General features: G+C 43.4%; 2 protein-coding genes across 2 annotated transcripts; both read left to right on the top strand.

The window, feature by feature from the left end:
- The first annotated feature begins 854 nt into the window (after nt 1–854).
- sf1 (splicing factor 1) lies at nt 855–16,392 on the top strand. Its single transcript, XM_083908331.1, is given in 14 exon segments — nt 855–987; nt 1,939–2,362; nt 6,226–6,357; nt 8,114–8,189; nt 11,314–11,466; nt 12,143–12,232; nt 12,332–12,515; nt 12,602–12,717; nt 13,279–13,386; nt 13,483–13,660; nt 13,743–13,956; nt 14,371–14,535; nt 15,049–15,222; nt 15,225–16,392. Coding segments are annotated over 13 exon segments (2,283 nt in total). The 5' UTR covers nt 855–987; nt 1,939–1,956; the 3' UTR covers nt 15,512–16,392.
- Nucleotides 2,405–4,684, top strand: rbm4.1 (RNA binding motif protein 4.1). Its single transcript, XM_083908320.1, has one exon. It carries the CDS (start codon nt 2,953–2,955, stop codon nt 3,790–3,792), a length of 840 nt encoding a protein of 279 aa, XP_083764446.1. The 5' UTR covers nt 2,405–2,952; the 3' UTR covers nt 3,793–4,684.
- Nucleotides 16,393–16,416: the final 24 nt, after the last annotated feature.

Raw genomic sequence — 16,416 nt, 5'->3', positions numbered from 1 at the left:
AAACCTCTGTGTCTTTTGGTTTTGGTCCGGGGGTGGATGTGTGCTGTACATCCATGTATCCACAAACGCGGGGCTCGACGCGTCAGCGAGGCGTGTTTTTCTTTGTTGAACATGCCACACGTTTTGTTTTTTTTTTGCATACAAAGGTGGATTTGACGTCGGTATTTTTCATACTAGCTGTGAAAGTACCAGCTTACATAAAAAAAATAGAGAAATGTCTGAAATGAATGTGATTTTTAATAAAGACAACAACTTGGTCTTGACATTTTTTGTTTGTTTGAAAACTCATTTGGTGGCATCTTCACGAACTCCATTTAGCTAAAGGTGCATTATGTAATAAATCTAAACTCACCAACAACAACAGTACAGCCAAAATATTTGCATTAAAAATATTTTGCATACTGCAAATCATGTTTTGGCATGTGGCGCCACCTACCGCCATCTACCAATCATTGCAGTCAGTAGAGTCTCATCTGCCGCGCAACCACGGGTTGCCAGTTACGTCAGAAAACGAAACCTAAAAGACCTCGGTATTTTGAATTTGAACGTAGTAACCGTTTTTGGCCACATTGTTACATATGGCACCTTTAAGTTGCAAAAATGGCCCAGGGGAACTTCTTTATTGCTTCTTGGGGCCAAATTTAAGGGCCAAATTGTTTTTTCATCATAAATGTGGATTTCTGATTAAGATACTTTGCTAAAACATAATATAGTTGATTTAAAAAAAAACACTCCTCTATGTGGTTTCACTTGAGGTCACCAGCAGCTCCACCTCTTTTCACCGTTGACGCGATTCCTCGAGTCTCGCGATAACTCAACGTCGGCTCCTCCTGGTCTCTCCCTCCCCCTCGAGAGAGCTAACCGATTAGCCGCGCTGTTCCTTATTTAGCGTGGTGCTAACCTGGACACGAGCTGCTAATGCGGTAGCAGAAGGCGCCATTTCATTCTCCGAGGAACCGACACACTCACGCGTTACAGCTGCGGAAGGTAAGAATGAACACAAAATAGCCTAATAGCTTGTCATTAGCTTCCCCCAATCCAAGCTAGGCCAAGTTAGTGGCGCTCTCTCGAACAAATGGAGCTCCTGTTTTACGCATGGATGCAAGCTAAGCTAATTTAATACAAAAGGCGTGCAACGTAACGTTGGCAGCACATTATGTAACTCCAGTTAGCGTACTTTAAACCAGCGTCGCTAAGCTATTAAACGCTAACGTCTTCACTAGTCTTTACTTGGTTAATGTTAGCTTGGTTAGCTGACCTAGCTGCAGGCAAAGAAAGAGTTTCGAAGCCACGATGCTAACGCTGTGAATGGAGATGGACGTGTCTTTATCTACAGCGATGCATGAAGGGATGCAGGCCTTATCGTGTTGTCATGCTGTTTGTTATATAAGCGAGCTCGTAGGTCTGCAAACCAGCCACACATATATGTCGTCGCAAAACCTTATAGTAAAGGACAATTTCGTTTTTAGCTAATTGGTGCATAAAGTGAAAGGGAGGCACAAAATCCAAAATATCACATACTGAAATCCACTTTTCATATAGGATCAATGGGATTACGTCCTGTTTTCTTGAGTTGTCAATGAAACAAGACATAATTGTGGACAACGTTTTGATATTTTCATTTCATGGACCAAACAACTCACAGATTACCACAAAGAAACAGTTAAACAATGAAAATAAGTTCAACTTGTTGCTCTAAATTAGATCAGAACCATGGGATTTACTTTCTAGCAAAGAAAATAAATGGATATATATTTCTAATTAAATGAAAGGAGGAATTATTTTTACAGGTTTATTACTGGGCCTTACCTGATTATGAGCGGTTGTTTGGTCAGATCTTTAAAGGCAAGTACCAAACTAGGGTGATATTTGTTGTTTTCGAGTCAATCTTAACCCTCAATATGGTATCAATAATCTCCATTTCTTCTTCTCCCACAGTGACAGGTCAGCTCCACCATGGTGAAAATATTCATTGGGAACCTGTCGTCGGAGACGACGTCAGAGGAACTGCGCTCTCTCTTCTCCCAGTACGGCAAGATCGCAGAATGCACCGTGGTCAAGAACTTTGGCTTTGTGCACATGGACAGCAAAGCGGAGGCCGAGGAGGCCATACGCAACCTCCACCACTACGAGCTCAACGGCCAGCCCATGAACGTGGAGTTGAGCCGCGGCAAGATGAAAGGCTCCACCAAGCTGCACGTCGGCAACATCGCCTGCACCAACCAAGAGCTGAGGGCTAAGTTTGAGGAGTATGGTTCAGTGTTGGAGTGTGACATAGTCAAAAACTATGCTTTTGTTCACATGGAGAGAATGGAGGACGCCATGGAGGTCATTAATCAGTTAGACAACACCGCGTTTAAAGGTGAACTCTCGGGATGGGCTCAATGGGGACTTAACACTTGATTAAACGTAAAGAATATATCACTCTGTTCTTGTAAGTTTACAGGTAAGTTACGAATGTGCTGCAGGTAAGTAAAATATAAGGGAGTAATGGTAAGTTGACGAGAACATGGCAGGCCTACGTTGTTTTTATATTATTTTTAAAGCTGGTATCCGTAATATTTTATTGTACGCAATTATAACGTGCACCGTGCGCAGTACGTGTTGTTCCTGTCGGGTCACACCTATTCCGGTTGTGCAGCTATTGCGTTGAAGTCAATATGGTTGGTTAATTTCAACCTCAATCACTTCGGTTATAATTTAAATTTCTCTTAATGGGTACTAGTTTTAGTTTTTAATTGACCGTGTTCACCTCGGGGCGGTAAAAATGTTATGGATTTCAGCTTTAATTACTGTACGTTCTAATGCTCCAGTCATAGGCCATGTTTCATTGCTTAATTGACGTGTTTTACCACACGAACACACAAGGAGACCTTTGTATACCAGGTTATATTATATTGAACAAATGCAGACATAAATCCTTATTGAGTCTTTTCTTTTTAAGGCAAACTGATGAGCGTGAAGCTTTCGACTAGCCGCCTGCGTACTGCGCCGGGAATGGGAGACCGATCGGGTTGTTATCGTTGCGGGCAGGAAGGCCACTGGTCCAAAGAGTGCCCTCTAGACCAAAATGGCCACCACAGAAACGGCGCAGAGTCCGAAGGATTCGATGCCCCGAGATTTGGCGGGCGTGGTCGCAACCGGGGTTATAATCCAGACTTCACTGGCGATCCAGATTACGGTGAAGGCTATGCTCCTGTGCCGGCTTATTCCGGTGGTTCTGGTCACGGCAGCATGCCCGGGTACAGACGGGGCGCAGGCTACGAGAGTGCAATGAGATACGGGCCGCCGCCCCCAGGTTACGGAGTAAGCCCTGTTGCCGATCATAACATGGCTCGGATGTACGGCAGCGAGGCGGGATACCGGAGCACCGGCTCATACTATGGCGCGGTACCACCCTACCCGACGCGGCGGTCGCCTTACGAGGAACGGGATCCGTACGGGGTCGTGGACTACTACGAGAAGTACAGGGCCAATTCATACGGAGCCAGTTATTTCGAGGAACGGCGCGCCGTCCCCTTGTCTGCGCCAACAGCCGCCGCCACACCTATCATGAGGGAACGTCTTCCCCCCTCTAGCCATAACCCATACCAGGGCCCTCCCCCTCCTCCTCCACCAGCCCCAGTCTCCTCATACTATGCACGTGACCGGAGTCCGGTTCGGAGAGCCCCTGCCGAGGCGGAAGGATATTCATACGATCGTTCGCGCATGCCCACGGTGACGCCCATTCCAAGAAGCACGACCTACGACTCGCGGGACGCCGGTGCGGAGCGGCCACGGTATACATACTAACCGGTGTCCTATAACGCCACACATGAGGGGGCTGGTTGTTTTATTTAGCAGACAGGCTAGTCTAAGTAGAATAGGAATCACTAAAACATTAAACATTACAAAATCTCATTGGTGATGTTTATACGAGACGTGAAAGTAGCAAGATTATGGTGGAAGTAAATAGATTTTAAATCATCCCATGACTGAGATTTCAGTGGTTCTAGTTGAATACAGTCACATCACGCTGTCATCTCATTCCAGTTTATACGACAATAAAAAAGCTGCAGTAATCAAACTTAAATGTGCAGTTGAGTGCTGTTCATCCTATTTACATGTTGTGGTATTGGTGCAGTGCTAGATGGTTTAGTGTAGTGTGCAGATTTTGTTTGATATCAAAGTATCAATGTCCATACACTATGTAGGCTCATTTAATAGAAACTAAAAAAAACATTGAATCGTGCATGTTTTTAAAGGTGAGTCTTAGGGTTTCATTCGTTTTATTTTTCCCCAAGTTCTTTTCAGCAGCTGCTCGTCTCTTTACTGTGCGTCTGTGTTGTAAGTTTACGTTGTTGGTTCAATTTGGAGAAAGCTAGTCCCATTCCTGTTCACTTCACTAACCTGTGGAGTTAAATGTAGGCACAGGCACATTTACATTTGCAACAATGCATTTGTTTGAAGCGATTAACTCACTTGTGATCCTTTTTCTTCTTCTTTTTTTTTTTTTAGCATAGTCGCATTACTTGTATTTTTCTTTTTTAAATTTCCTCTGTTGTGACGAGTGTGAGGGTTTCAGATTTTAAACTTGTCGTTTCACAAGATAATCTCAGTTGCCTGTGCTGTCTGTCTTGATTATTTCTACATATTGAGTTACAATTAAAAATCTGTCTGAAGACCGTGACTGTGTTCATTGTGCTGAATCCTCTGCTATTCTGGTCCATGTAAGTAACCTATTTAATTTTGGATTAAATGGAAGAAGGTTGCAACATAAGTCGATTTGTTTGTTTGTTTGATAATGATAGTTTCAAACAGAACCTTACATTAAACTGATAAAGGTCATAACTTTGACAAAGTTTTGTGGCCCCCATGTCATTTACTTTGACTACTTCCTTATTGTCTTATTATCATGGAATTAAATCTTTTGAATACTTTGTATGTCTGAGTAAACAAGAGTGTCAATTGGACAAAATGTGCAACAAAATATCCCACATGCGAACTCAAGTGAAACACAAACTTAACACAAATATCACTGCCATTAAAACCTTTGAAAATTGGTAAAATTATAGGTCAGTGTGATGAATTGCATAATTAAATGACCAATACATTTCCACTTAATGTGGAAAAAGTCCAATCTTTAATTGTATTTCAAAGGAAGTTAATTTAGTTTCATTGAAAAAAAAAATACAATTTAATCCCACAATATTATATTCTTAAACGGTCTTGTTATAAATAAAACCGACTGTTGTAAATAAAACCCTCAAACAAATAATAAAAGCGAAGATTGCACTATAGTAGTAGCCCGGATATGAGGTCATAACATACGCCATATTGGTTGTCATATTAGCCAATCAAATTCCATGGTGAGGATTAGTAGGCGGGGCTTCGCTCCACCAATAGGAGAGCGTTATTCTACGGCGGATCATCCTTTGTGGTTTTCTGCCCGGCGCCATTTTGATGGACGTATTGTGAGCGCATTTGCGTATCGTCTGCTCCTTCGTCAAATATATATATTTTTCACTTTAAAGCATTTTTTAAACGCGAGTTAAACGACACCGACGGGTTTTTTTGGGGGGGACATTGAAAAATGGCCACGGGAGCAAATGCAACTCCTTTGGGGAAGTTGCACCCCAGCATTGGCGCTAAACGAGGATTTGACGCCGGGCCTGGCTCGGGCAACGGCTTGATGCCAACACCGGGGCCGCCAGCATCCTTCCCTGCAATTCAAGCTTTCCAGCCCGCGATGCCGAACGTAGCTTTCCCGCAATTCAACCCGGTGGCGGGTGTTCCCGTCCAGTCTCCACAGCCGCCGGTGGTGGTTGGCGGACTAGGGAAACCAGGTAGGTTAAAAGGCTAACCTGCTAACCCAACGGAAGCTTGTGGTGCGGCGCGAGTTGGTGTTAGCCAGCTAAATGTGGCTAACCTAGCTTAGCTTCCAAGGCCCAGTGTTACTCACTGGACACGACTCTGTAAACTCAAATTGGCAATTTTCCAGGTTATTGGTCCAAAATTAAATTTATTTTACACATTTAGTCACATAATGTAATGTTAAACGTAGATTATGACGTTGATATAACTGTGGATTTTGGCAAATGTGATGGAATTAAGCATATGCTGTTTTTCTTATTGTTCGGTGCGCCACACTTCCTTATAAACAAGGTCACGTCAGGTACAGCTTTTAGACATTTGTCCTGCAACGTAGCCGCAATCACTGTGCATTATATCACCGTTTCCCGGTAGATTTTTGTCAGAAGAAATCGAGAAAGAAGAGCCGCTGGAGCAGCGAGACGCCTGACCAGAAGACGGTTATCCCGGGAATGCCCACGGTTATTCCTCCTGGATTGACCCGGGACCAGGAAAGAGCCTATATAGGTAAATAACTACTATTCATCCTTTGTCCACAAAGAGTTGCATGTAAACTGTAAATGCACTTTTGTAATGTCATATATATGTGTGTGGATTTCTAGTCTCCTTATGATGCTTATCATTATTAATGTGACACACACACACACGTGCTGTTTGCTGAATTCCCAACAGCTAGAGCTCTAATGGCACCCACAAGATGCATAATACTAACTGTAAATAATGAATCCCGTCATCTATCCCATTTATCAGTAACACAATGTGTAACACAAAAATGCATAATGTCTAATTTTGCTCCAACTGTTGAGAGAAAGCAATAGTTTCTGTTTTCTGATCAACAATTACACGGTATATTTCTTGATGTAAGGTGTTGATTGACCAGCAGTTCCATTTTTTAAGATTAAGGAGGTGGTTATGTTGTTTATTGAGCATAAATTAGTTTGATTTTTAGGTGATTATTGAATACCACTGCTTGCTGATATCTGTCCTGAGCTGCAGGTCACTGTCCACTGTCTTGCCTGATCCCCCCCTTTTTACACATCATCAGTAATGTCCCTGTGCATGGAGACGTTCCTCATAATGTCCTAACATGCTAAATATGCCTTTTGTTTATACCGGACCGAGTGTGAGCAGTGCTGCTTCAATGGCATAATGTGACATATTTGCATTACTCAAATACGCTGGTTTCATTTGTGTTTATAAAGAGAAATTGGGAAACACTTGGACCACTGTTCTTTGACCTATTTAAAACAAAGAAACATTTTGAAATACACTTTGTAACCGCACGTGCCTTTCAGCAGCAGTGTAGCACCAACATTACTGCCTTCACAGTCCCTCAACTGGGTGTTCTGAAGCAGATAAGTCCTTTTTTTGTCAATAACCGACTCTGTTATTGATGTCGTTCACCCATCGGTAATGGTTGTTCTTTCTTGGTCATTTGTGCCCACCTTCCCTTGTCATACTTGTCATTTCCTTTGCTCATGTAGTCGACCCCCCCCCTTTTTTTAAAAAAACAATCCAAGGAAGCACTTCTAATTCACAGGCCCTTTTTTTATCCATCTCTATAATCCAGAGTAATCCTTTCAGTGATGAGTGAATCTCAGTGTTTGAAGGGTATTCTCATTACAACGTTCATAATGTGCATGAGATGACTTGATTTATTTATTCTTTCGCCATTGCCTTTTTATAAAAAAATGTTTGAATTGTTTCCTTTGTCACTGCAGCCCCTCAGTGTTAGATCTGTGGAGTGACAAGAGAGACTGTCATCACCTGTTTTGTTGTTTAAATCCTACAAAACAAATAGACCAACCAGTGGTTTGTGTTTAGACCGGCGGTGTCCTTAAAATGCCAAAGCCTCAGAAACCTAACGCGAATGATTCTCTTATTACAGTTAAATGAAATATTAAATGATATGCTGGGCATTTCTTGGAACTGCGGTCTAGTCATTAACCGACACGTTGCCATGTTTAATCATTGTGTGGAAATGATAGTCTTGTTTGTGCTAATGTAAATCTACCCATAGCATATATTTTAATTGGGTAACATTCATCTGATGTCATCATAAATGCTTTAGACTCCTATATTTGATCTCCCTTTTGTGCTTTTATTTAACAGATTCCACAGTTGTTGTTGTTGTGTTGTTTGTTTACCTTAGTAATGAACGGGACAGTGCTCTAATGTGTCAGAGCGTTGTCTCTCTGATGTTGTTGTGGTAACCACATTTCTCTCCATCCTTGTTTTTCTTTCCTAACCTGAATTCTTCCAGTCCAACTGCAGATCGAAGACCTGACTCGTAAACTGCGTACAGGAGACCTGGGAATCCCTGTTAACCCTGAGGACAGGTCGGAAAAAGATTAAATCCACGAACAGTAACACTTTCTCTACCTTCTTGACTCTTTTTGGTCAGACAAATGTTGATTATTTTTTTCTGTATGTGGTGGTTAGTCGTAATCTAAGTAATCACCTGGTAGTCCAATAGTTAAGCTAGCTCCAGTTTAAAGCAAGTTTTTGTATATTTCCACACACACTTACGGCTTACTTTGACTTTACGTTTACGAGTTAGTGAACGTAAAGTCAAAGGAAATGTTGTTTTCCTCAATAATAGGGTCTCTATGCTACATTTGGGCCATGACCAATCTCTAATTGGAACACAGATTGCTCCAGACCTGCATCTGTTGGCGTGTTTTGGAATCAGATTATCAAAATAACGCCTGTAAACATAACACACACACGGCTCAACAGCACCACAAACTGCAACCTCCATAGCAAGGTGTTCCTAGTAAACAGACCGCTGTATTTTTACTCACAATAGTGCGTCTTTTTTTATCAGTTTTACAACATTTTGACAGACAGAATTAGCACGAGCAGGCTTTATTGGCTAGAGTAATAGAGTAAATGTGTCCTTTTTTTCTGAACTGATATTTCAAACATGCACGTAATTGTGAACATTTCCTCTTTGCTGTGTAAAATCGTAGTTTGACCAAGAGAGAACCTTTTTAATGAAGGGTCTATTTTCTGGCTTTTGGGGAACTTTTGCGCTTCAGACGAGAATGTATTTTTTCTCTCTCTCAGAAACCACAGCAGGTCAATAATCTGCTGAGGACACGAAGGTAAGACGCAGTTAAAAGCTCCCAAAAGCCAGCAAAATGGACCTTCTGTTTTTCCTTTTCTTTCTGAAATGTTTGCAGGTTAATATAATCTGTTGCTTTGTGATGTTGTAGAAACTCAGTCTTGGGGCGGGAAAGGTCAAAAGTAATTTAAATATAATAAAAAGTCAATATTATGTAGTTTTCCAACTCTAGTGTCCACAGTGGAAAGGAGGAGGGTATAAATGATTGGGCAACCCACTGTATATAGGTTAATGGAATTATTTCAGGAAAACTCTTTGATATTTTCTGTAGGTTTTGTTTATTTTTACTTGACAGTTTAGTGCAAGTGTGTCTTTAAATGTAGCCTCCCAGTATTTATGCATCCAGGTTTCACCCAGAGATGCATGAACCCATGAATACAAACATGTTGCTGACTGTACAAAGATTTTTTATCTGAAAACAGGTTTGGCTCAGTGAACCATTTGAATGATCTCTGATAAAGATGAGATGGGGGGGAAATGGCCGGCCTTTTGGATATTCCACATATTTGACTGTTTGAGCCTACTTCATACACTAGGGATCAATAGGTTTTTTTTCTTAGACCTAATTAACCATTTGTCGTTGTTGATCTCTGGTTTTCCAGTGATGTCCCTTTTTAAAGCTCCCATAGAACGGAAGTACCAATGTACGCTGTTTTTTTGGTGTGTATCTGCCCCATTATCTCGTTTATGAAGCCCTGAAGGTTCGAAACGTTCAGTTCAGCCACTGCTGAGAATGCTGCGTTGCGGATCCTACTGATCTGGGCACATCTGGTTGCGTACATTGAACCGTAGAAGAAGAAGAAGAACATCCGTTGTGGAGATGTTTCTTCTGACTCTGGGTCCGACTCCCGGTCAAAGGCTATAGGGTGTCGTGACAAAGCTATTTTTAAACATTGTTAAAACAATGTTTTGATAAAGAGTAGCAGTGCATCCTCCTTTCCAGAGGGGGAGCTGTGCTTCTCAGAGCTGGTGTGCTAATTACGTCACTTACAGGTATTGGCCAATCACAAGACAGTATGGAAAGCTCTAATTGGCTGGCCAATCACAACACGGTCTGTCTTCTGTGGGTGAGATTTCAGTCTGAAACGATGCGACTGACGAGAGCTTCAGTGAGGAGAGATTTTTATCGGCCCGTTTACAGCAACTAGGAGGTTTTTGACCATAAACACAAGTTAATGTATGCAAGTAGACCTCCATAACTCGCATATATGTGTGATAGGACCACTCTATGGGAGCTTTAAACATTTATTTCCACCTGGTGTGGCGGGGGTTTGCCAGTTTTCCCTTTGGACACTTGAAGTCTGCGAGAAATCCCGGCCAGAATTCTATGGGTTCTGAAAAACCACAGCGGCCAACTTTTAACGTAGTCTCCTTAAGGATCTGTTCCCACAGGAAGTGACTCGCTTTTCAAGAGTGTGTGAGTTGACCTTTTGTAAGCTAGGGTCACTTTCTCACCATAATCGGACATTTCTCTCTTATAAACCACCCCCCCCCCCCCTCCCTAATCTAATGTGACACAACCAGCGTGGGGGTGTTTCAGGTTGTCATCGTTGGAAGCTTATATATATATTTTTTCCCTCACTCTTCACATCACATGGACACAAATGTGGCTCTCAGGTGGGAGAGCATAGGAAAAGGTTGGATATCTAATCTTAATTCCTTTTCTCTAACCCAAATTACCCCCACGTCAACCTAACCCTTTTTCAAGCACAGGGCCTCCTTAACGCAGCAGTCACAGGTTTTCAGCATCCAAGGGGAGGTACGGACCTCTTCCCGCCACGTCAACACCAAGCAACTCTCAAAGCCAGCGTTTTTCTGCTTAGGATTTTGCGAATTTTGCTTTGGTTTCTTTTTCCTTACCTCCAGCTTTTCTTTCTTGTAGGCCAACAATCCTGTATGCAGGTGTAGTTATGGCCGTTCATTTGTTTATTTTTTCTCTCCTCCTTTTTTATCTATGTGGTTAATGCCCCCTCCAGCGAATTACCGCTATACAGCTTTGGTTGCCCCCTTTTTACCCTGAGAGGTGTAAATGAACGGACTCTAGCCTTTTGAATATACATCAGTGCAGAGTTCCCACTAATTGCTCTTTTCCTTTTTTGAGTTTGCTCTTGCACTGGTCACGAGTCACAGAGTCAGTGGATCTGTGATTTCTCCTTTTGAGTAGAGCCAAATTTACATTTAATAACACCTTTAAGACATTGTTGTTCCCAGTCTATTCTAATTGAAGTCTTTAGTTAGCTGTAGGAAGCATGTGTGACATTGTCTTTCCCACCGTGCTCCACTTCTAGAAAGGTATTGATGTTGTCTTTGTTGTCCCTTTTGTTTGCCATTTTCAGGTCGCCCTCTCCAGAGCCGATCTACAACAGCGAGGGCAAGAGGTTGAACACCCGAGAGTACCGCACGCGCAAGAAGATCGAGGAGGAGCGTCACTCCCTCATCACTGAGATGGTCGGACTCAACCCGGAATTCAAGCCTCCTGCGGACTATAAGTATGATTTATTATTAAAGGTCCCATATTATGCAAAATCAACTTTTTAATCATTGAAATCTTTATATTTGGGACTCTGGAGGTCCTATCAGTCGGCAAAGTGTGAAAAAAGACGACTCATGTTTTTGTGGTCCGCCTAAGTCTAAGTACAGGAGATAAATGTTAACTTCCGCGCTCACTGGGACGCCACAATGCGCAAAAGTCTCGTGGAGCTCCGCTTGACCCGTTAAAAAAAACGTGAGCGTGTTGGCGAGGGCAATAGTATACGAAAACAGGAAGTCTGTGAAAAGTTCTCTTCTTGGCTCCACGGTGCAGCACAGAGTTCTACACAAACTCCCAGCCTCAGAGGATTTATCTGTCCAGTGGATACATGTTATATATGACGGCAATGTGTCTGCAAGAGCCTGCAAATGATCACTTTTCCAAATGCTCACTGCAGTTAGCTCCCGGTAGGGGGGGGGGAGAGACATCTGATTTCGTGCCTGGAGCTCGGTTCCACGTCTTTTTCAGTCAGTCGTCATGGAAGCGCGTCATGCGTCGATGTGTGTTAACGTTGACGCCGCTAACGTGCCCAGTGCTATACACAGAGCTATAAACAACTTGAGGACAGATGTTGAGTCAGATTTTTTCTCATTTCTCTTTGCAAATTCTGATCTATTTATTTTATTAATTTACAGACCACCAGCCACCAGAGTCAACGACAAAGTCATGATCCCCCAAGATGAATACCCTGAAATCAACTTTGTTGGTCTCCTAATTGGACCACGGTAAGTTTTTTTTTTTTTGTTTGTTACCCTCACCTATACTAACAGCTGAAAGTAGAGTTAAGCATTTAACATTTTCTCTTCTTCTTCCCCCTCCCTCAGTGGTAACACACTGAAGAACATCGAGAAAGAGTGCTGCGCTAAGATCATGATCCGCGGTAAAGGTTCTGTGAAGGAGGGCAAGGTCGGCCGGAAGGACGGGCAGATGCTCCCGGGGGAGGACGAGCCTCTGCACGCCCTGGTCACCGCCAACACGATGGAGAACGTCAAGAAAGCCGTGGAGCAGGTTTGGATGTTTTTTTATCTTTGTTTTTTGTGATTTGCATAAAAAAAGTCCTGTGTACAGTGAGTTTAATGGTGTTAAATCCACAGATCCGTAACATCCTGAAACAAGGCATTGAGACGCCTGAGGATCAGAATGACCTACGGAAGATGCAGCTGAGGGAACTGGCCAGACTCAATGGAACGCTGAGGGAAGACGACAACAGGTCAGTGGATTTTCTCTTTAGGCTTCTGGAGAAACACGGTACTACAAGGCTTCCAAATGTACACTACTTTTGAAAAGTTCGGGGACACTTAGAAATGTCCTTATTTTTGATGGAAAAGCACTTTTTGTCTGCTTTTTAATGGAATATGTACATAGGTGTATAGAGGCCCATTTCCAGTGTTCTAATGGTACATTGTGTTTGCTAATCGCGTTAGAAGGCTATTGGATTATTAGAAAACCTTTGTGCAATGATGTTAGCACAGCTGAAAACAGTTTTGCTGGTTCTGTTTTCTTATTATTTTGAATAAGAAAATCATTATTTTTAATATTTTCTATTCATTTTGCAACTCTTATGATGAATAAAAGTGTGACTTTTAATGGGAAACACAACAAAAAATTGTATAGGTGACTCCAAACTTTTCAACGGTAGTGTATAAGTCACTGTTTTGAGGTCTATAATGAATGCATGGACCCTGGAAAAGATGACAAAAGAGATAAAGTACACTCTGCTGCCTCTTAGCTACTTGAACACTGAAGTTTTTCTCTCTCTTTGTGTCTGAAGGATCCTCCGTCCTTGGCAAAACTCTGAGCCGCGCAGCATCACCAACACCACGCTGTGTACCAAGTGTGGTGGAGCCGGTCACATCTCCTCTGACTGCAAGTACACCAGGTAATCGGCGGGTTCAGTCACAGCTCAACTTTTGATTCGTTTGTGTATTCAGAATGTTTTTCTAACTCTTATCGTTTGTTCTTCTGCGTCGTGTAGCACGTTTGCTGCTCACAGAACAACAGGCGGAGAACCTCCTCAGTCGGCACAGGACAAAGCTCGCATGGATAAGGAGTACCTGTCCCTCATGGCTGAGCTGGGCGAGGCTCCGGTCCCTTCGTCTGGTGGAGGACACGGTAGCCAGGGAGGAGGCCCTCGCAACAGTAACCAACAAATGGTTAGTTGTTTGACTCCACGATTTCATGCTTTGGTTAACGTAGAAACTGTCTCTGACGACATGAAATGTCTTTATGCAGCAGAACCGGCCGCCCTGGATGAACTCTGGCCCCAGTGAGAGCAGGAGCTACCATAGCGTGCAAGCAGGGCATGGTGGACACGGCGCACCCCACAGCTACCCTCCACCGATGCCCAGCATGGGAGGCCCCCCGATGCCCCCCAACCCCAACGGCCTTCCTCCACCCTGGATGCAGCCGCCGCCTCCTCCCATGAACCAGGGCCATGGACACCCGATGGGTAAGAACTGCCGTTTTAGTCTGACAAGTGCTGGAAAATTGAAAATAAAAAGTGTTACTTCTAGTTAATGGCGTCAATGTTGGCGCGTGACGCGTTTCCATGACGACTGACCAGATAAAGTCGAGCATGACATCGTTACGTGCCGCGGCTCCGTTAGCTCTGTTAGCGTACCCACAGTCAAACTGGAGCGCTCTGTTTATTAAACGAAAAGATCAGCGCGACAAATAACCAGCGTGCCTGTGTACTGCGTATGTGTGCCTCTGTTTTTAAAGTTTAGCGTTACTTTAGAGACTAGTTTTAACAATCTGGAGTCACGTAAACATGACGTCACGTGCGTCTTTTTCGTACATTAATGTGCAAAAGTTAATGTCAATATTAACAGTTTAACGCGAATTAAATGTTTTTTCCTTGCAGGTCTGTTGCCTCCCCCGATGAGTATGATGCCCCCTCCGCCTCCTCCCCCCAGCAGTCAGCCACCTCCCCCTCCGTCTGGCCCTCTGCCGCCATGGCAACAGCAGGCCCCGCCTCCCCCTCCGACCAGCAGCATGGCAACCAGCACACCGCTGCCATGGCAACAAAGTAAGAACCGCGCAAATGTCTCCATTCAGTTTTCATTTAAGTCGCGCTGATTTGGCAGATTGGATTTCGACTCGCAAACCCTTCATTAATAACAGTTAGAAGTTAGAAGACTTTGATTAATTTGTATGAAAAGTGCCATTTAAACAGGGTTCACGTGTTATTATTCAAACAGTCTCTTAAGGAACATTATTGTTACTGTTGGAGCCTGGTGGTTTAAGCTAAATGTCCTTATTTGGGCTGATTTCCTTTGGTTGGATGACTTATTATAGACCGATATTGTGCTTTCATGCACTAAGATCCTGTTAGAAGGCAGAAGTTCTTGTGTTTATAAACTGATAAGTAAAGATCTTTATTTAAATGTATTTATTCATTCATTTCTTGATGGGATCGACTGCCGCAGCCTTACCTTTGCTTTCTTATAAACCCACAAAGGTTGAGCTCTTTTCTACATGAAAATAAAATCATCAATCATGCAGATCTCTGTGAATGACTCTCACCCCCCTCCCTCCACAGATACCACCACCACGTCCAGCCCTGCCACCGCCACCCTGCCTCCCTGGCAGCAGCCCCAGCAGCCTGCAGCCTCCGGGGCCCAGCCCCCGCCGCCCATGGGCAGCCCGTCCATGGTGCCGCCTCCTCCCGGCGTCCAGCCCCCGCTGCCCCCCGGCGCTCCCCCCCCTCCGCCGCCGCCTCCCCCTGGCTCGACAGGCATGATGTACGCGCCGCCGCCTCCCCCGCCACCAATGGACCCCTCCAACTTTGTCACCATGATGGGCATGGGGGTGCCAGGCATGCCCCCCTTCGCCATGCCCCCAGCCCCGCCTCCCCCTCCACCGCAGAGTTAAAGCCTGCCACAGAAAGAGCTCCACCCTCCCACATGAGTTTCAACGCTGCAGCCCCACGTTCTTCTCTTCTATATCGAAATAAACTGATGATGTTATACCGAGCGTCTGTTTGCTCACAGAAAAGAATATAACCAGTGCTTTATTTTTTATCGATCCTTGATATTGTGAAGACATCTCTGATGAAACCGTTCAAAGGATGGTGTTAGTTGAATTTGTAAAACTTGTGTAACTTAGTTCTTTTTTTCTTTTTTTTCCTGTTTTTAAAAGTTAGATTAACACAAAGCTTCTCGTTCAGACAGACGTCGCCCCCTGGTGTCCTGCAGTGCTGCAATACTCCCGTCTCACGCTTCTCGGTTACCAAATAAACGACCCGCATTTCTCAAATTTTGGAAACGTGACTTTGATTGGATTTAAACTGTCGGAGCTTCAGTTTGCATGATTGATTTTAAAGCAGCATCTAAACTCCCGTCATGTTCCCCTATGTCGGCTTTTGAGTTGAATAAGATTAATATTTTTGTATTAACGAGATGTGAAGTGTATCTTAGTTCTGTCAGAAGAAAAAAAAAAAACCTTTCTGTATTTCTCTCTCGGATGATTTTCCAGAAATTCCCAGGGTTTTAAATCTGTTTTCTTTTTTATTTTCATGCTGACACTGAGTTTGAAAAGGGAGGATTGGTGCTGCTGTGTGTGTGTGTGTGTGTGTGAGCCTCTGATCCCCCCCCCCCCTGCACTACTTGAATGCTGGGAGTCTGATATCCTTGTTTTCCCTGCATCTCTCTCTCTCTTTCTCTCTTTGCTCTGACAAGATGTGTGCAATGTTTGTGCTGCTTCTGCAAAGACGAAAGAATCTTGTTTTTGGTCCCTCGCGTTATCGCAGAAGAAGAAAATGTCATGTTTTTTTTTTGTTTTTTTTCCTTCTTGTTTCTGGAATCAGTCCGTTGTGTTATGGCACTAGCCTGAATGAATAGCTGTTGAAATCTTGCTTGGTTTAGAATTAAACTGATACATTTCACCTTTCATTCTTTTTTGTCCTTTT

This window comes from Microchirus variegatus, assembly GCF_963457635.1.
Source record: "Microchirus variegatus genome assembly, chromosome: 2".
NCBI lineage: Eukaryota > Metazoa > Chordata > Actinopteri > Pleuronectiformes > Soleidae > Microchirus > Microchirus variegatus.
Note: the sequence above shows the minus strand (reverse complement) of the source record. Positions and strands in the feature narration are given on the sequence as shown.